At 55.0% G+C, this 17678-nt stretch overlaps 8 protein-coding genes across 8 annotated transcripts; 6 read left to right on the forward strand and 2 right to left on the reverse strand.

Annotated features, from left to right (window-relative positions):
- Nucleotides 1-541: 541 nt before the first annotated feature.
- On the forward strand, nt 542-2753 carry BO66DRAFT_416637 (alpha/beta-hydrolase; the record flags this gene model as incomplete). Its single annotated transcript, XM_025649610.1, has 7 exons — nt 542-647; nt 678-1059; nt 1127-1243; nt 1293-1376; nt 1437-1481; nt 1536-1629; nt 1682-2753. The coding sequence occupies exons 1-7, from the start codon at nt 600-602 to the stop codon at nt 2751-2753; spliced, it is 1842 nt and encodes a 613-aa protein (XP_025509154.1). The 5' UTR covers nt 542-599.
- A 1224-nt stretch (nt 2754-3977) lies between these two features.
- BO66DRAFT_6316 (uncharacterized protein) lies at nt 3978-6153 on the forward strand. The gene has a single exon (XM_025653456.1). The coding sequence runs from the start codon at nt 4352-4354 to the stop codon at nt 5891-5893; it is 1542 nt and encodes a 513-aa protein (XP_025509155.1). The 5' UTR covers nt 3978-4351; the 3' UTR covers nt 5894-6153.
- Nucleotides 6154-6574: 421 nt separating this feature from the next.
- BO66DRAFT_387276 (translocon subunit SEC61) lies at nt 6575-8616 on the forward strand. Its single transcript, XM_025646257.1, has 5 exons — nt 6575-6605; nt 6695-6795; nt 6854-7021; nt 7083-8158; nt 8211-8616. Exons 1-5 carry the CDS (start codon nt 6596-6598, stop codon nt 8290-8292), a joined length of 1437 nt encoding a protein of 478 aa, XP_025509156.1. The 5' UTR covers nt 6575-6595; the 3' UTR covers nt 8293-8616.
- Nucleotides 8617-8878: 262 nt separating this feature from the next.
- Nucleotides 8879-10661, reverse strand: BO66DRAFT_363093 (bifunctional ornithine acetyltransferase/N-acetylglutamate synthase; the record flags this gene model as incomplete). Its single annotated transcript, XM_025645100.1, has 2 exons — nt 9882-10661; nt 8879-9800 (listed from the first exon to the last, which is right to left on the reverse strand). Exons 1-2 carry the CDS (start codon nt 10370-10372, stop codon nt 8879-8881), a joined length of 1413 nt encoding a protein of 470 aa, XP_025509157.1. The 5' UTR covers nt 10373-10661.
- An 83-nt stretch (nt 10662-10744) lies between these two features.
- BO66DRAFT_387277 (origin recognition complex subunit 2) lies at nt 10745-12999 on the forward strand. The gene is made up of 2 exons (XM_025646258.1): nt 10745-11041; nt 11107-12999. Exons 1-2 carry the CDS (start codon nt 11039-11041, stop codon nt 12838-12840), a joined length of 1737 nt encoding a protein of 578 aa, XP_025509158.1. The 5' UTR covers nt 10745-11038; the 3' UTR covers nt 12841-12999.
- Nucleotides 12977-14064, reverse strand: BO66DRAFT_387278 (uncharacterized protein). The gene is made up of 2 exons (XM_025646259.1): nt 13339-14064; nt 12977-13238 (listed from the first exon to the last, which is right to left on the reverse strand). Exons 1-2 carry the CDS (start codon nt 13687-13689, stop codon nt 13086-13088), a joined length of 504 nt encoding a protein of 167 aa, XP_025509159.1. The 5' UTR covers nt 13690-14064; the 3' UTR covers nt 12977-13085.
- Nucleotides 14065-14550: 486 nt separating this feature from the next.
- BO66DRAFT_387279 (pyridoxal 5'-phosphate synthase subunit PdxS) lies at nt 14551-15877 on the forward strand. The gene is made up of 3 exons (XM_025646260.1): nt 14551-14900; nt 14959-15141; nt 15198-15877. Exons 1-3 carry the CDS (start codon nt 14796-14798, stop codon nt 15825-15827), a joined length of 918 nt encoding a protein of 305 aa, XP_025509160.1. The 5' UTR covers nt 14551-14795; the 3' UTR covers nt 15828-15877.
- Nucleotides 15878-16641: 764 nt separating this feature from the next.
- BO66DRAFT_444991 (seipin co-factor family protein) lies at nt 16642-17638 on the forward strand (the record flags this gene model as incomplete). The annotated part of the gene is made up of 1 exon (XM_025651625.1): nt 16642-17638. The coding sequence occupies exon 1, from the start codon at nt 16856-16858 to the stop codon at nt 17636-17638; it is 783 nt and encodes a 260-aa protein (XP_025509161.1). The 5' UTR covers nt 16642-16855.
- Nucleotides 17639-17678: the final 40 nt, after the last annotated feature.

The raw sequence follows: 17678 nt of genomic DNA on the forward strand, positions 1-17678 counted from the left end.
GATCGTAGACGAATCCGGTGACAGCTTTGGTAAGATCGACAGATTCTGCTGCCGCGGCCCCTGATAATATTCCCACATGGCGACGATGGGCTAAACTTAGCGTAAGCTATTGGACCCGGCGCCTCAACGGGGGTTTGACAGCATTGAGCCGTTGACATGGCATTGGCCGAAGTTGATACATGACTCGCAGAATATCGGGGGAAAACCTCGGCTGTTGAGATAATTATCAGTTGCAATAATGGAGGTGAAGAAGGGATCGTCGTCATCTTCGGCGGGGCCGATTGTGGAGCCAACGGCACATGGCAGATACACCAAGTACCATTGTCTATGGGAGGTGCTTTGCAAAGAATTGAAGAACCAGAGATGAGATTCAACTTCGTGGGTTGGGAAATATCGCTTCTGCCGTCGGAATGCAGAACACAGAAAGAAATGCGAACCGGACATCCCGGTTAACAGTCAGCACTAATTGAACCAACACCCGTTACTGTGTCATCATTCGACACGTCTGATCCTCAATCCTAACGCTGCTCTGTGAGCTATGGCCTGTAAGCATCTGCTGATAGTAGTCTTCTCAACAACCATACTTAACATCTCGAGCTATGACCAATTTCAAGATCAATCTCCTCTTTGGCGTTGTTGCTGTGGCGGTCAGTCTCATCATAGCATATTACTCGCAGATCCATCATCACCTTTTGGAGAGAGCGAACATCCCCATTCTTAGTGCATCCATCTTTCCACCAACGGTCACAGACTTTACTCGCAACATCAGATATATTGGAAGTCGTACTCCTGGAGTCGAGCACTTCCAGAATGTGTTTTATGCAGAAGAGCCAACCGGTCAACGACGATTTGCACCCCCAGTCCCAGTAAGCCCGCCCAAAGGATCCATAATTGATGCTAGCAAGCCCGGTGCCTGGTGTCCTCAAGGCGTGGGAGACATACTGCCCTTCACCAGCCAAGTGAACAATATAAGTGAGAACTGTCTGAGCCTGCGAATTGCTCGACCTTCAGGGGTGCAGAGGGATGCGAAGCTACCAGTTGCGGTCTGGATACATGGAGGTTTGTCCAGCCCTCTCTGTCAATGGTGCAAAAAAAATTCTTTCTTACTACTTGTATTTCGCAATAGGAGGCCATGCACTGGGTTCAGCCTCCGATATATTGTACACGCCGGACGGCTTGGTGAGGGCGGCTGCTGCGGCAGGGAAACCATTGATCTATGTTGGTATCAACTATCGACTAGGAAGTAAGAGCCGCTCGGCTTTCTGCGATCTTGCGAATACTGAGTCGCCTAGTATTTGGCTTCGCCACGAGCAAGGCAATGATTGAGACCAAGCAGACAAATGCAGGATTGCGCGATCAGCGAGTTGCTTTGCAGTGTAGGTTTCATGCCTTCGTCAAAGTATCTAAAACGACCTTCGGGGACTGATATGTCCCAGGGGTCCAGGATCACATTGAAGTATTCGGGGGTGACCCAGATAGAGGTATCACTTCCACGGCTTTGACCCAGACGCACGATGATTGACCACTTCATTCAGTGACTGCCATCGGCCAGAGCGTGGGAGCCAGCGACATCGGCCTGCATCTGACATCATTCAACGGCTCCCGAAACGTCCCTTTCCAGCAAGCAATGTTAGCCATTTATAAACAGCAATAGGTACCCATACTGACTATCGCAACACAGGATGATGTCCGGCGCACCCGGTGTCAACTTCAACAGCGACCCGGTCTTCGTTGCGAACAACACTGTCGCCATAGCCAGGCAAGTAGGGTGCGCCAAAAACGAAGATGGCCAATCAATTGAGACCTTAGAATGCCTGCGGGCGGTCCCAGCTGACTTATTGATCAATGTAACTGTCAATGAGGCCCGAAAAGCCCGTCCCCCATTCGGTGAAGGATACTTCTACCCGACTATCGACAATGACTATCTTAACGGCAGGCCGTCTCAACTGATGCGTACTGGTAAATTCGTCAAAAATATTCCCATAGTAGCGTCGTGGGTGACCAATGATGGGGCTTGGTATGCATCTCCGCAGACATCCACAGACGAAGACGTCCTTGGTAGCTTCGGGCTTTGGCTACACGGCTTCTCTCGATCAACGAAAGAGAAACTCTTGCAATTGTACCCAGTGGAAGATTTCAACCACATGGTCCGCCAGAACTATGATGGCGGAATCTCGCCGCAATATTACCGTGCGGCGCAGATGAGTCGGGATATCTGGTTTACCTGCCCCGTATTGGATTTTTCATGGCAGTATGCCCAGACTGGAGGCTTGAACGCATCGCGGATCTGGTTGTACGAGCACAATGCCACAAGATTCACACCTGTCTTTGAAGCGATGGGAGTGCCCATGTGGAGAGTGGCACATCTCAGTGACATCCCATATGTGTTCAATAACCCGCACTTAGAAGGGGGTGCAGATAACTCGTTGGATCAACTGGCGCTCAGTGAGACGGTTAGTAAGGCGATTGTCGGATTTGTGCATGAAGGTCGCCCGGGAGGAGAGGGTGCTGGTATGCAGAAATGGTCATCTGCATATCCTACTATGCGCGATGGGCAGCGATCAAGCGAGAGTGCTAGTAGGCTGTCGATTCAGGTCATCGGGGGTCCTCTGGGGTTGTCGGAGGTGGCGATAGATAGAGACGGGGACGTCGGTGTGATGACAGCAGCACAGCAAGCATTAGCGTGGGAAAAGTTGTTTGGTCGGTGTGATTTTATCAACAGTCCTCAGATGAGAGATGAAGCTGGAGTTTGAGACTAGTATGTAATTGCTGTCTGGTTCCATTGAATCGAGTGGTTGACGCCGTTGTGTTCGATGGGACCACGGAAGTAAGTTCAATGTCCAGACATAGTGGTAGCAAGTCTGCCGTTAATATCGGATTGAGTAATGCTTTGTTATTAGAAAATTGGCAGAAGCTGAATTAGTTTGTAGAAGAAGCAAGAACATGTGACCCTCCTCGCCTTAGGCAGAAGTCTATCTAAATCACCCACGACGGGAGGACGGATTCCTCCTCAACTCTCCCATGGTTCGCATCTTTTACCGCAAAGCCATCGTCCAAGGTACGATTCATGATCTACCTATATTCTCCGACAATGGGCCAGTCATGTTGTTCCTACACAGTGCAGGTACACAGAGGTACTCCTGACAACCGACAGCCGATGCGACCCTTTGCGCATGGATCGCCTCCTTTCCTGTATGTCGCGCAGGCAATCCCCCCTACCCCGAGATTGCTTTAATCTCTCCTCAGGGGCCGCGGGGCCCTTTCAGACCAAAATCCGCATGAAACGGGGACCCCAAGAATCCAGACCTTCACATCTGGCCTCGGAGGTCAAGAGATGAAAAAGGGGGAAAGAGATTGAGTGCTTTCGTCGCTGCGTTGATGGTGGCGTCAATGATTTACCAGCCCACTCAGTCGTCACAGAAACCATTGTATTTTGGTCACGACCGCAAATGACGTCGTCAGAAGTGAGCAGTGTAATGTGGACTCTGCGGACTGTGGATATGTATCTTGCCCGATCAATACTCTTCTTCCACGGGCCAATGGAACTGCCCTGACAACAACGACAACGGCCCAACACAGCCTGTCACTGCTGGATCGACTCATTTTGCTCTTATGACTTGCTAGCTAATCGCCATTGCCTCATGGTGATAGTGGGGAAATCCTCATAAGCAGTTCCCAATCCAGCCACCGTAATTTTTCTGGTTGGCTGGCCAGGTTGAGCGTTGCTAAGAATATACACCCAACCTCGCGAGATTGTGCGCCGTCTGGATGTAAACAGCCGTTTTCGGGGTCTCATCTGATACTGCGCACCTCTCGATTATTCAGACTACAGCCTAACGCATTCTAGTCCACAAGTTTAATGATATTGATCCATCGACTATTGTATAACGTGCAGGATCCTTAACACTGGTCGCTGACAGGGGCACGTGCGGGCTCGCCCACTATCGCTATCGCTCGGCGGCCGATTCCATCATCCTGAATAAACGTCTCCCTAGATCGCCCCCTTCCCCAAGAGTCACTGCCTTCGCCGTACGGAACTTCATCGAGGCTTGATTTATTGCTGCTGCTACCCGCTGTCAATTGGCCATCCTGCGTTTGCTGTCACCCGCATCAAGCTGAAAGGAGACTGCAACGGAAAAAAAAAGAGAGAGCTTCGGGACCTACTCGTTTCATTGCCCCTTTTGCTTCTTAGCTGACTATCGAGTGCGGCATACGTGACCGTGCATTGGAGCGGACAACATATCGACGTGGCATTCCAGTCCGTGTCCAAGTGGTGCGACAGATTACATCCCTTCTTCATTCCAGGTCCCCATCCCTTCCCACCACCCAGTCAGGTTTCGACTTATCAGTCATGCTACAAGACGTCGAACACCCGTCATCTACAGCCACGCCTGCTGTTGACAGCCTGAAACCCTCGTCGCCCGCAATGGCCCCGATCGGAACTGAGGATGGAAGCTGCCCGCCTGACGATGCTGCTGTTCGACCGTCCCACCTGAACATCCCTGCAACCTTATTAGCACAGAGCTCGGATACCGTATCCCCACTACCGCCGAAACAATATCCTTCGCACGCGTCCCTCCACCGCCGGTCAAACACCGAGGTTATACAGCGGCACGCCCCTCTTCCCTCCCGAAAGCTTTTCTCCGACCAGTCCAAAACATTCGAAGACCTGGACAGCGCGAAACCTCGTCCCAACCCTTCGACTGAGAACACTGCACGCCGCAGGCTTGAGGAAGGTGCGAAACGTCTATCTGGCTGGTTCCAAGGCAAATCGCAGCCTGTGAACCTGGGAGTGGGATATCAGGCCGACGAACTGGACGACGAGGAGGACGCCATGGAGCGACTAGGTGCTCGTGAGCCGTACGTGATGCCCACAGCTCCGACTGGCCTCACTAGCCGGGCACAGAAGCGGATGACGGCACCTTCGCCCTTAAAGCAGGTCACTTCGTCGAGTCCGTTCTCATTCTTCGGGTTGAAACGCCAAGGGGAAGCCAGGCTTGAGCTCCCTGAGCCTGCGCACGACGAGTTTCTGAACCTCGACATCAATGCTGCTTTGTTCCCTCCTGGGTTCAGTAATTTAGAAGGCCGGGACGCTTTCGACGCATTACGGAGCAATGCAGATACCATTCTCAGACGACTACAAGCTGCTTACAAGCAACGGACTTTTGCTTTGCACGAAGTTTTGGCCGACAAGAGCGAAAAGCAAGAGGAACTCGAGATAACACGAACACGCATAGGTAACCTGAAAATACAACTGGACGGCATGGCCGAAAAGGTCATTGAGCAGGAGAAAGCCATGAAGGCCATGGCCGAAGAACTAGAGCAGGAAAGGCAGTTGCGTCGCAAGGAGGAAGATGCGCGTCGCCGCAGTGTTATGCTCATCAGATCAAGTGATGACGATGACAGCACATCCGACCTTGCCGCGGAGCTTCAGACCCCCAAGCGTAGCTTGAAACGGGCCAGCAATGGTACCTTCACAAGCGACTCCGGGTTTGACTCTGGAGACGAGAGTCTTGCGGAGAGTGTCTTCTCCCGGCGCGAGGTGCTCGAGTCACCCGCTTCAACCGTTGCGCCATCCCCAAACATCTCCCAGGTCACCTTGTCGACCCCCACATCAGTACCTGTGAAATCGAGTCCGAAGAAAGAGCTGAAACCTGCTCCGACCCCACCAGCGCGCCAATCGACGTACGATCGGGTTATCAAGGGGCTCACGCCTAAGGGCATCACAAGCTCCTGGAACAACTCCTCCAAGTGCAACATTTGCCATGGTGTCCCTTCCTCTGAAGCTTGGAGTGTCTTAGGCATCCTCAAGGAGGAGAACAGAGGCCTCAAGGAAAGGCTGGGAGAATTGGAGAATGTGATCGACGATTGTTTATGCTTGGTTGGTCCCTGACCGTCAGCTTGGTTATGGCTCTTTGGGGAGGACTTATCTGAGCCCCGAGTATCATCAGTGAACAGAGGAAAAAAGCTGCATAAGTACAAGTTGTGTGAGTGTACAAAAGCAAACGAAGCTGCTGGCTCGTTTCTTGATATTTGGGAGGATTGAGGCTACTATATGTACTATTATACCTTGCAACTGCACCTGGAAGGTCTACACAATACCCTGTGCTGAAAGATAGATTACGAATTTCATATATGTCAAATGAATGACAGTCCATTGGATACAGCTTCAGCAAGCGAATAGCAACTTGCAGAATTCTGACGATGAAGAATATCCTGAGTAATTTGGAGGAGATGCATGACTTCTTGTGAATGTAGTGGAAGGACCCTGGATGGGGTAAAACGGCCGTGGTCGGTGGTGGAAGCGACCAAGTGGCCTCAACGGGTTAGCGTGGCTGGAGAGTGAAAGTGGCCAGCGAGGCGACTCCCGCTTCCCTCTCATCTCCTCCTCCGCTCCCCGAACCTCATCATTGCTTCCTCTCCCTCTCTCCTTTCCCTTTCCCTCCCCTCCATCCTTTCTTCTCATCTTCCCTTCTTCTTTTGTATTTCTTCCCCTCCATTCCTTCAGCTGGTACTCGCCTCCAGCTTCTCCTTCTTTTTTTCCTTTTCTCTTGTACCGTCTTAGCCCAGTAATCTCGGGAAAAAGACAGTCACAATGAGTGGACGTGAGTTCTGCACGCGATCGCATTCATCTTCGCGACAGCGATCCACCAACTTCCTCAATGGCTCAACAATTGCTGACATCTAATACTAGTCCGGTTTCTCGATCTTATCAAGCCCTTCACGCCCCTCCTTCCGGAGGTGGCAGCCCCCGAGACCAAGGTGCCCTTCAACCAGAAGTTGATGTGGACCGGTGTATGTGACACATTGTAAAATATCGACGAGATGGTCCGAGCTAATAGATCGCCCGCAGCTCACCCTGCTCATCTTCCTTGTCATGAGTCAAATGCCGTTGTACGGTATTGTCTCCTCTGACACTTCCGATCCTCTCTACTGGCTTCGTATGATGTTGGCCAGTAACCGTGGTACTCTGATGGAGTTGGGTATCACCCCTATCATCTCCTCCGGCATGGTCTTCCAGGTAAGCTGATTCCGGCCGCATCATTGATCGAAAATCGCATACTTACAGCGTGGATTCACAGCTCCTCGCTGGTACCCACCTCATCGATGTCAACCTTGACCTCAAGACCGACCGCGAGCTCTACCAGACTGCCCAGAAGCTCTTCGCTATCATTCTGTCCTTCGGCCAGGCCTGCGTGTACGTTCTCACTGGTCTCTACGGCCAGCCCAGCGACCTTGGTGCTGGTATCTGCGTTCTCCTGATTGTTCAGCTTGTCGTTGCTGGTCTGGTTGTTATTCTTCTGGATGAGCTTCTGCAGAAGGGATACGGTCTTGGAAGCGGTATCTCTCTGTTCATTGCCACCAACATCTGCGAGTCCATCGTTTGGAAGGCGTTCTCCCCCACGACCATCAACACCGGCCGTGGCCCCGAGTTCGAGGGTGCTATCATCGCTCTCTTCCACCTTTTGTTGACCTGGTCCGACAAGCAGCGTGCTCTGCGCGAGGCTTTCTACCGCCAGAACCTCCCCAACATCATGAACCTGCTGGCCACTCTCCTGGTCTTCGCCGCCGTCATCTACCTCCAGGGCTTCCGTGTCGAGATCCCAGTCAAGTCCTCCCGCCAGCGTGGAATGCGTGGATCCTACCCCGTCCGTCTCTTCTACACCTCCAACATGCCCATCATGCTGCAGTCCGCTCTGTGCTCCAACATCTTCCTGATCAGCCAGATGCTGTACTCCCGCTTCTCTGACAACCTCCTCGTGAGACTTCTCGGTGTCTGGGAGCCCCGTGACGGAACTGCTCAGCTCCACGCCTCCTCCGGTATCGCCTACTACATGTCACCTCCCTTGAACTTCAAGGACGCTCTTCTGGACCCCATCCACACTGCTGTCTACATCACCTTCATGCTCGTTGCCTGTGCTCTCTTCTCCAAGACCTGGATCGAGGTTTCTGGCTCTGCTCCTCGTGATGTTGCCAAGCAGCTCAAGGACCAGGGTCTCGTGATGGCCGGCCACCGTGAGCAGAGCATGTACAAGGAGCTCAAGCGTGTCATCCCTACCGCTGCTGCTTTCGGTGGTGCCTGTATTGGTGCCCTCTCCGTTGCCTCTGACCTTCTCGGTGCTCTTGGCAGCGGTACTGGTATCCTTCTCGCCGTGACGTAAGTCTACAGTCTGTTTGCATTGTTTGAAACATCGCTAACCCAACTTTAGCATCATCTACGGATACTTTGAGATTGCCGCCCGTGAGGGCGACATTGGCGCCGGCCTCCGTGGCCTCGTCCCCGGTAACTAAGCAGGGAGGCTTAGGGACATTTCTGATGAAGTATGAGAAGAGGGATTGTAGGTTTTATGTTTTTATATCTTCTTTTTATTTTCACCAGGTAGTGTGCGGCTGTGGCTGTGCAATCTGGATGGTTTGAATTCTTGATGAATGTATGGCCAGTCACCTATTTTTGAGGGCAGATATTTCCTTGCTCCCTGCGGGAAAAGTTGAAAAGCCACAGCTGTACATAGCACTACCTGGTCTGTAACCATATTCGATCAAAGACCTGAAAATTGCATTGGAAGGGCATTGAGCATCTGGGGTGACTCGGGTGGGAACCGATTGATTAGTTTGTTCTGCTTGTAGGATTAGTAGTTCGCATTACAACGTAGTGCCCAGCATCGTTCATGGGTCATGATGGACTACTCGGCTAGGATGTTTTGTATGGAAAAGGCGAACAGATGACCGTGACTCATATTAAGGCTCGCATTCAGAGAATAATTAATCCAAGCATTCTAACTGCGCTTTTTTTTTGGAGACAAAATTCCAGCGAACCCACATCGCCTCGTTCCACCCATATCAGACGTGACAAACACCGGAAAAGGAATTTGTGGAATCAAGTCCGATAATCGCCGTTGATGGTGACATACTCGTGGCTGAAATCACAGAACCAGTAGACGGCCTCCTCGCCGCCGGCGCCCTGGGGGCCGAGCGCGCCGCCGCCGAGATCGACGACGATCTCGAGGTCCTCCTCCTGGAGGATGACGGCGGCGCGGGCCTCGTCGACCTGCTCGGGCTCGCCGTTGACCAGCAGCTTGAGCTCGGGGCTGCCGTCGACGGGCCGGAAGCTGACGCTGGTGCGGTCGGGCACGACGACGCCGTCCTTCACGTTCTGGGTGTAGCCGACGGCGCAGAGGATGCGGCCCCAGTTGGCGTCGCGGCCGTACAGGGCGGTCTTGACGAGCGGGGAGCGCGCGATGGTGCTGGCGATCAGCTTGGCCGAGTCGTAGTCCGGCGAGTTCTGCACGCGCACCGTCACGAACTTGGTGGCGCCCTCGCCGTCCCGCACGACCAGCTGCGACAGCGACTGCGTGAATCGCGTGAGCACCGTCTGCATCGCGCGGTAGTCGTCCGAGTTCTGACTGTTCGTCACGGGGGCGCCGCCGGCGGCGCCGTTGGCCAGGATCGCGATCGTGTCGTTCGTGCTCGTGTCGCCGTCCACGGAGATGGCGTTGAAGGACCGCGACACGGCGTGTTTCAGGAGCGCCGAGAGCGCGTCCGCGGTGATGGGCGCGTCGGTGCACAGCACGCCCAGCAGGGTCGCCATGTTCGGGTGGATCATCCCGGCGCCCTTGGTCATCCCGGCCAGGCTGTACGTGCGGCCCGGCGAGCTGGGCAGCGTGAAGGTTGTGGAGAGGAGCTTCGGGAAGGTGTCGGTCGTGCAGATCGCGCGCGCCGTGCTGAGCCAGCTATCGTGCGTCGAGGAGAGGGTCGAATGCGCGGTGGGGATCTTGGAGAGGATCTTGGAGATCGGGAGGCTATTTTGGGGGGAGACCAGAGGGTTAGTTGGGTTTAGTCTTCAGGGTGAGGGACGAGGGGATTGGGAGGAAGATACGCACCGCTGTCCAATCACTCCGGTGCTCATCACCAGGGTGCTGGGTTCCTCCCCGCTGAGGCCGTGGCATTCATCCACCTTGGCACCCATGTTGGTCGCATCCTCTAGTCCGCCCTTGCCGGTCACCGCGTTGGCGCACCCAGAGTTGATCACCACCGACCGGATGCCCTGGCCTTGCCGGGTCTGCAGGATGTTGCGGCTGACCTGCACGGGGGCGGCCTGGAACTTGTTGGTGGTGAAGACCGCGGCCGCGGTACAGGGGGTCTCGGAGGAGATGAGGGCCAGGTCCGGGAACTTGGTGTTGGAGGCCTTGACGCCGACGTGAGTCCCCGAGACGGAGAACCCCTTGGGGTAGGACCCGGACGAAGGGATGTACTTCTGCTTGGAGGCGGGGATGGCCATGTCCAGGGGTGCGGAGTAATGGCGCACCTGGCCCTTCACCATGCGGGTGAAGGTAGCCATGGTGGTGGCCGCCGATTGCGCGGGAATAGCCATTGGAAGGGGGCTTCCTGGGCTGGAAAAAGTGAGAATTTAGTTAGGGTCCCAGCACTAACTGTGGAAACAACACGCAATTGATATAGTTGTGGAAGGTTTGGTCCTCATGACCCCCAGGGTACGTGGTCTGGGAGATTGGGTAGATATACACGGAGGCACTTGCAGTAGACAGCCCCGAAAATGACTCAAAGCAAATGGTAAACAAAATGACTCACTGGCTTATCAGAAGCTTCCAGCTAGCTCCTGCGTAGGCGAGGTGGACGCGCGAGACCACTGCCAAACAACCACGACGAGAGTTGTCAATCGAAACGACGGACAGAAGCTCTTTCTTTGCTGCGTGAATTATATCGGCGAGTGAAACTCCCAGGGCCGGTCCCGCAGTGATGCGATGCGCGGCGATGAGATGCCGCTTCCGATATCGCGGAGTCGGAAAAACCCTCGGTCCTATCGGTTGCGCTTCGAAGACGCGCCCAGAGAGAGAGAGAGAGCCAGAGCCACGAGGGTTGAACCGTACGGGAGAGCATTCCTCAATTCCTTGTGAAGAGAGAAGAGAAAGCTGTGGTGCTTCGAGCTTACTTGGTGGAACCCCCTTGCATCATATTGTTTTCTTTTTTCTTTTCCTTTATTCTTAGTTAAACCCGGTGATTATTCCGTGTTGTTGTCTGGATGGTATTTCTTCACCGACCCAATTCCGCTCACCTTCCCCAACCAAGTTAACTAAAATGAAACGCAAGCAACCAGATACGGACGAAGCGCCGCCTGTCTCGACGCCGAAGAGGCCGAGGACTACCGATACACCGACCAATGGCGCCGTGAACGGGCATGCGGCCAGGGAAAAAACCCCTGAAGGCACCCCAGCGAAGAAAATAAAGTCGACTCCCAAGAAGCCGACTGCGGACACTCCAGCTACCCTGAAAGCCTCGGGATTGAAGACTCCCACACACAAGAACAAGGCGAAGGCTCTATTCTCGACGCCCACGAAACAGACAACTGCGCCTGACACCCCGTCCAAGGCTCGAAATGCCGACCGGTCCGCAAAGAAGAAGAGCGCCCGCCTGCTGCTGGAACAAGACGACGATGAGATCTGGGATGGCGCTGATCGCCTTGCGGAGGAAATCCTACAAGACGATGACGAGACGGCCCTTCAGGAATCAACGCCAGCAACCTCGGCCACCAATGGAGATGGAGTGATACGATCCGTCGAGGCAGGATCCGAGGAGCCAGCAGCCGGGGATGCAGCAGCACCGACCCCGAAACGTCGAGCCGGACGACCAAAGGGCGCAAAGAACAAACGCTCTCCCACGCCCGAGGGCGAGCTCCCGGCGCACGAGCGCTACTTCTTCCAGAACCGGGCGGGACCGCCGCGGACGTCGAATAGCAATCTCAGCAAGGTGAACCTCCTGACGCACGAGGAGTATTTCGAGAAGATGGCGCAGTGGGTGGATCCGTTCCAGGAGGAAAAGGCCCTGTTGCTGGACCTGCATTGCCGGTCGTTCCCCCAATGGGACTTTGAATTCGACCAGGGGTTCAACATCTGCCTGTACGGCTACGGATCCAAGCGTCGATTGCTACAGGAATTCGCCGACTGGCAATACCGCCGCCACTCCCCCGACAGTGAAGACGACGACACCGCTACGATCTCACCTCCCTCCGTCATTATTGTCAACGGCCACACGCCAGGCGTCTCGATACGGTCCATCTTCGCGACGATCGTCACAGCGGTGCTGGGCGCAGACATCCCGTCGAAGATGGGCTCGCAGCCCCAAGAGGTCCTGGAGCTGCTGCAGTCCAGCCTAAATGCCCGCGATTCCGATAGTCCCCCCATCACGGTGCTCATCAACTCCATCGACGCCCCCTCCCTCCGCCGCGCCACGAACCAAGCCCTCCTCGCCCGCCTGGCCGCCACCCCGCAGATCAACCTCCTCGCCACGGCCGACACGCCCAACGTGCTCCTGATGTGGGACCTGAACCTCCGGGACCAGTTCAATTTCGTGTTCCACGACTGCACGACCTTTGCCCCCTTCGACGCGGAATTCGATGTGGTGGAGGAGGTCAGCGCCCTGCTCGGCCGCAAGGGCCAGCGCGTCGGCGGCAAGGAGGGCGTGGAATTCGTCCTGAAGAGTCTGCCCGAGAACGCGCGCAACCTGTACCAGCTGCTGCTGACGGAGCTTCTGTCCCTGTCGGATGAGGGCCATCTATCGGACGACGAGGGGGAGGAAGGTGGCGGTGGTGGTGCGCGGGGGGAGGACGCCGCCGCCGCCGCCGGGATCGAGTTCCGCGCCCTCTACCAGAAGGCGGCGGAGGAGTTCATCGCGAGTTCCGAGATGATGTTCCGGACGTTGCTCAAGGAGTTCCACGATCACCAGATGATCACGTCCCGGATGGATGCAAGCGGGATGGAGATCCTGGGCGTGCCGTTGGCGCGGGAGGAGATGGAGGGCGTTTTGGAGGATTTGGTTTTGGCTTGAGCCAGCCCTGGTTTGCAGCAGAAGTGCTCCAAGACGGAGCACATGCGAATGGATTTCCTGGGGCTCGACTCATCGCAATAATGATACCCTGTATAAGACAGCAACCAAAATCTTGAATCTATATAATCATGATTGGATGAAGTTGCTCAGTTGAATTAGTCCGGCCCCATTTATTTTAACTCTACATAAACCGTTCTTCTCACCCACCCACTAACACCCACCACCACCACCACAACAATCAAAACCTAAAACTGCGCAAAAGCAGCCAACCCCATCGTCACCCCAAAGCTCAACTTGAAGGGGATATGCTTCGACACCGCGCCCTGCAAATCCACCCGCTTCACGTACTTCTGGACCGTATTGACGGGCAGGATATTGTACCCCTTGGCCGCGGCCCACTATTGAACAGTTAGCTAAAACTCCACCTACTTAATACCCAAGAACTAGCCCCCGCTTGCGAGACAGGCTCAAAAAAACGATGGGAGGAAGGGGAAATACCTCAACAGCCACAATCCCCATCCCGATCAACACGACCAGCACGCGCGAGAACGCCCGCAGCCCCACGCCCACCACCAGCCCCAGCACGCTGCCCAAGCTCACCTGCCGCATGTTCGAGGCCGTGAGGATCGGGCCCGTGCGGCCTTGTTTGAGGATCGTGGGGTCGGATGACGACGGCACCGTCCAGTTGGTTTCGGGGGTGCCGGCGGCGGTGGCGGCGGAGGGGGCGGAGTATTGGCATTGGAGGGGCGCGGCGCGGAAGGGCGAGAGGGGGTGGAGGGTGAAGGTGAGGCCGAGGCCGAGGGTGGTGCCGACGAGGGTGGTCGTTGTGCGTGAGAGGAGAAATGCCATTGCTTTTTCTGGGTGGGTTGTTGGGTTTGGGTTTGGGTCTGGGTCTGGGGTTGGGTTTTGGTCGGTCGGATGGAGGGTTGTGAGGGCTTCTGGTTTGTTTTGCTGGATTGTGTGAGAGGGTTTGAAAAGAATTAGAGTTGGAGGGATGAGGTTGAGGAGAGATGTCTGTAGAAGGGGGGAAGGTGCTGGTGGTGTTGGAGTTGGAGATGCGGAGGGAGGGGTGGAGGGAGGGAGTGGGCTGACGTCACTGGGGTCGGTTCGGATGGTTGTGTATTGGAGAGGATGATTAGCAGAGAGGATATATTGGATGGGGGCAAGCATATAGATTCAATTGCTTGAGTAGACAGAAGAAAGCGCTTAAGGTCCGTCCTATCTAACAGTGTACAGGAATTGAATGTAGTTCAATATGTGAGTGTCTTAACCTACTCGGTATATTCATAGTTCAAGCCACCAGTATTCCAGACCTCGAGTTGGCGCCTGAGGCAGCAGCTGTATTTGTATTACCGATGCTGATCAGACCGAACAGCAGAGATATCTTACATAAGCGGGAAGTGACGATACGAAAACGCGGCTACCAAAACCCGCGGAAAGCTAAACGGAGGGGCGAAGCGCCATTCCGAGTTTAGTGGCAAGTTAGAAAATGTCAAGGGAAGGCTCAGAGGCACGGCAACGCAATGATTGGCCCGTACTTCCGCCCTGCCACTGACGAGGGGCAGAAATCCAGTGGAAATGGGCTGAACAACTCCCCACTACCCAGGAAGCCTCTCAGTCGCCGGCGGGGAAGAACAACGAGGGGTAAACTCGGAACCCTCGCAGTCATTGGTGTAGGAGGCACTGTTTTCCCAAGGATGAGGTACTGAACCTTCGTCGGAGACTGAATGGGTGGGTGTTCTCGGCGGCGACGCTGAGATAATCAGTTCATCCTCGTTGACTCACTCGCAAGTCTGGCCAGTCTCTCCAGGTAACCAACTCTCTTCCTTCCGTTCATATTTAACCTTGGTCCCTTCGGTGGCATTTCTTTTCTTTTTCCTTCCTTCTGTCCATCTCCAAGCTCATCTTCCTTCCCGCAGCAATTCTGCCAATCTCACCCCTCAGTCCCTATCACAATGGCTGCTCAACAGAACGGTGCTACCGACAGCTTCACTGTCAAGGCCGGTTTGGCTCAGATGTTGAAGGGTGGTGTGATCATGGACGTCGTCAATGCGGAGCAGGTATGCTTTACTCCGGGAAGCTCGATCAATTCTGTCAATGCTAATGAGAGTTGCATAGGCTCGCATTGCCGAAGAGGCTGGCGCCGCCGCTGTCATGGCCCTCGAGCGTGTCCCCGCCGACATTAGAGCCCAGGGTGGTGTGGCGCGTATGTCCGACCCGGGTATGATCAAGGAGATCATGGAGGCTGTCACCATTCCTGTGATGGCCAAGGCCCGTATTGGCCACTTCGTCGAGTGCCAGGTAGGAGCAGTTACCAGTTTCTCGTGGACGTTGACGCTAACAAGTCATGCTGTTAGATCCTCGAAGCCATTGGCGTCGACTACATTGACGAATCCGAGGTCCTTACCCCCGCCGACGATGTCTACCACGTTACCAAGCACGGCTTCAAGGTCCCCTTCGTCTGCGGTTGCCGTAACCTGGGCGAGGCTCTCCGCCGTATCGCCGAAGGCGCCGCTATGATCCGTACAAAGGGTGAGGCTGGTACCGGTGATGTTGTGGAGGCTGTCAAGCACATGCGCACCGTCAACGCCGACATTGCTCGTGCTCGCGCCATCCTGCAGTCCTCTGCCGACCCCGAGCCCGAGCTCCGTGCCTACGCCCGCCAGCTGGAGGTCCCGTACGAGCTTCTACGCGAGACCGCCGAGAAGGGCCGTCTCCCCGTGGTCAACTTCGCCGCCGGTGGTGTTGCCACGCCCGCCGACGCGGCGCTCATGATGCAGCTGGGCTGCGACGGTGTCTTCGTCGGCTCTGGCATCTTCAAGTCCGGTGATGCCAAGAAGCGCGCCAAGGCCATCGTCCAGGCTGTGACTCACTTCAAGGACCCCAAGGTCCTGGCTGAGGTGAGCGAGGGTCTGGGCGAGGCCATGGTCGGTATCAATGTTGCGCATCTGCCTGAGGCCGACAAGCTGGCCAAACGCGGTTGGTAAGCGGTGTCGCTTGTACATGTCCTGTTGTCTTTTCTTCTACCATCGCGCGGGCGTTTTGAGAGATAAAAAGTTGGGACAGCTGGTCGGCTTTTAGCATTAGATATTTTTCTTCCTACCCATTCTCACTGTACATTCCAATCCATACGAGCAATGATGAGCAACATCTTCGAATACTGTCCTGTTCAGTTGTCCACGTAGGGACCCATCGAAGCTTTCCCCGGTGAGGAAGTTAGACTGCAAGAGTGGAGCCGTGTCTAATCCATTCCAGGCCCCAATATTTGGTGGATGGGTCTCATCGTCAGTTAGCCCATTGTTGCAACCGCGGCAATTTCCGCGGAACAGCTCACTTTGACTCTCTTCACCTGTTGGCCATGTTTTTCGCCTTCCATTCCGACGACCTTCCGAGCAAACCTTGGGTGTCTGAGGCAGGTGACATGCAATTCTCGTACTCAATCCCTATCAATTGGGGGTTTCCCCAAATCCACGGACTGGAAAACCGGATCTTATCGGCGACAGATGCGCGAGTGTGCTTCTCGAATCTTGTTGCAAGGGGAGGATCCCTGATCACCCGAACCTTAACAGATGAGTGGTTTTTCGCCATCCGTGATCGGGGGGCAGGGAGGTTACTCCCCGTGACGGTCAGGTGACTTGCTGTATTGTACGGTGTACGGTATGTGACGGGATTACGAATACAGTCGATCACTTTTTCGTGCAGGTTGTGATTCGTGGGTGCGGGCAGTAGTTCCCGGGTTAGTGCAAGGTCCGGTCCGCAGGGCAATCGATGCGGTAGTTACTGCCTTAGTCGGGATTACTTTGGTAGGCACAATATTCTACAGGTGGAAGAACTGCTCCTCCCCTAAGCCAACGGTTCTTACGTTAGCTGAGCTGTTCTGTCGTTTGTACAACTCTCATTGCCTCCGATTCGATCTGAGACCTGACGGTCAACATACTCAGACTCATCCTCAGACACAACTCAATCAAAAACATTATTATTCCCAGTGGAAGGAAAAAAACGAATAATTCCCAAAATGGCAGCAATCGACCCCATGATCCCCTCGCAATTCGCGTCCGAAGAAGCAGACCCCGAACCAGAACTAGAACCTGGACGCTCGGAACATCCCACCGAAGAACCAGGCCAAAAGCAGCAGGAGCGGCAGCAGAAGCAACAGCCAGCTAAGGACGCCACAATCTTGCACCACCACGCCCTCCCCGAACAGCAACCGCTCACCATGAAATATCTCGAGGACGATGATATTGACTACCTTAAGCGTCAGCGTCACAATGACAATGACATCGCGTGCCACAAGCGTCACTATCCATTTACCTCCGACACCACCGACGACACCAAGAACAACACCAAGAACACCAACAACACCAACAACACCAACAACACCAAATACACCACAACAGCTACTGCTACTCCTACTGCAATTCCCACTCCTACAGATGCTACTCAAGCAACCGGCCCCCTCTCCCGCCTCACACACCTCATCCTCGCCCACCCGGTGCTCGCCACCTTCGTGGCCGCACAGGTGCTCTGCTCCGGCATCCCTGTGTGCCTGTTCCTGGGCGGCGTGCTGGTGGCGGCCTTCATTGCGGGGGCGGTGTTTGCGGGCTTGGCGATGTTGGTGATGGGGCCTGTGTTGGTGGGGACGGGGTGTTTGGGGGTCGGGATTTGGGGGTTCGGGTGGGCGGTTTTTGTGCTGGGGAGGGTCGTGGGGAGGGTTTTGAGGGGGGAGTCTATGGAAGTGTTTGGGTGGGGGTTGGGGGTTTGGGGGGGTGCGGAGGGGGACGGGAGGGTCAAGGATTAGGTTGGGGGTATGGATGTGGGATTGGGGATGGAGGGTGATT

Source organism: Aspergillus aculeatinus (genome assembly GCF_003184765.1).
Source record: "Aspergillus aculeatinus CBS 121060 unplaced genomic scaffold BO66scaffold_1, whole genome shotgun sequence".
NCBI lineage: Eukaryota > Fungi > Ascomycota > Eurotiomycetes > Eurotiales > Aspergillaceae > Aspergillus > Aspergillus aculeatinus.

Coding starts and splice junctions, on each gene's coding strand:
- BO66DRAFT_387276 (XM_025646257.1), top strand. Junction 6,796..6,853: donor AGAAGTTGATGTGGACCGGT/GTATGTGACACA, acceptor GATCGCCCGCAG/CTCACCCTGCTCATCTTCCT. Junction 8,159..8,210: donor GGTATCCTTCTCGCCGTGAC/GTAAGTCTACAG, acceptor ACCCAACTTTAG/CATCATCTACGGATACTTTG.
- BO66DRAFT_387279 (XM_025646260.1), top strand. CDS start 14,796: ATGGCTGCTCAACAGAACGGTGCTACCGACAGCTTCACTGTCAAGGCC. Junction 14,901..14,958: donor ACGTCGTCAATGCGGAGCAG/GTATGCTTTACT, acceptor AGAGTTGCATAG/GCTCGCATTGCCGAAGAGGC. Junction 15,142..15,197: donor GCCACTTCGTCGAGTGCCAG/GTAGGAGCAGTT, acceptor TCATGCTGTTAG/ATCCTCGAAGCCATTGGCGT.
- BO66DRAFT_6316 (XM_025653456.1), top strand. CDS start 4,352: ATGCTACAAGACGTCGAACACCCGTCATCTACAGCCACGCCTGCTGTT.
- BO66DRAFT_387278 (XM_025646259.1), bottom strand. CDS start 13,689: ATGGCATTTCTCCTCTCACGCACAACGACCACCCTCGTCGGCACCACC. Junction 13,239..13,338: donor TGGGGATTGTGGCTGTTGAG/GTATTTCCCCTT, acceptor ACTGTTCAATAG/TGGGCCGCGGCCAAGGGGTA.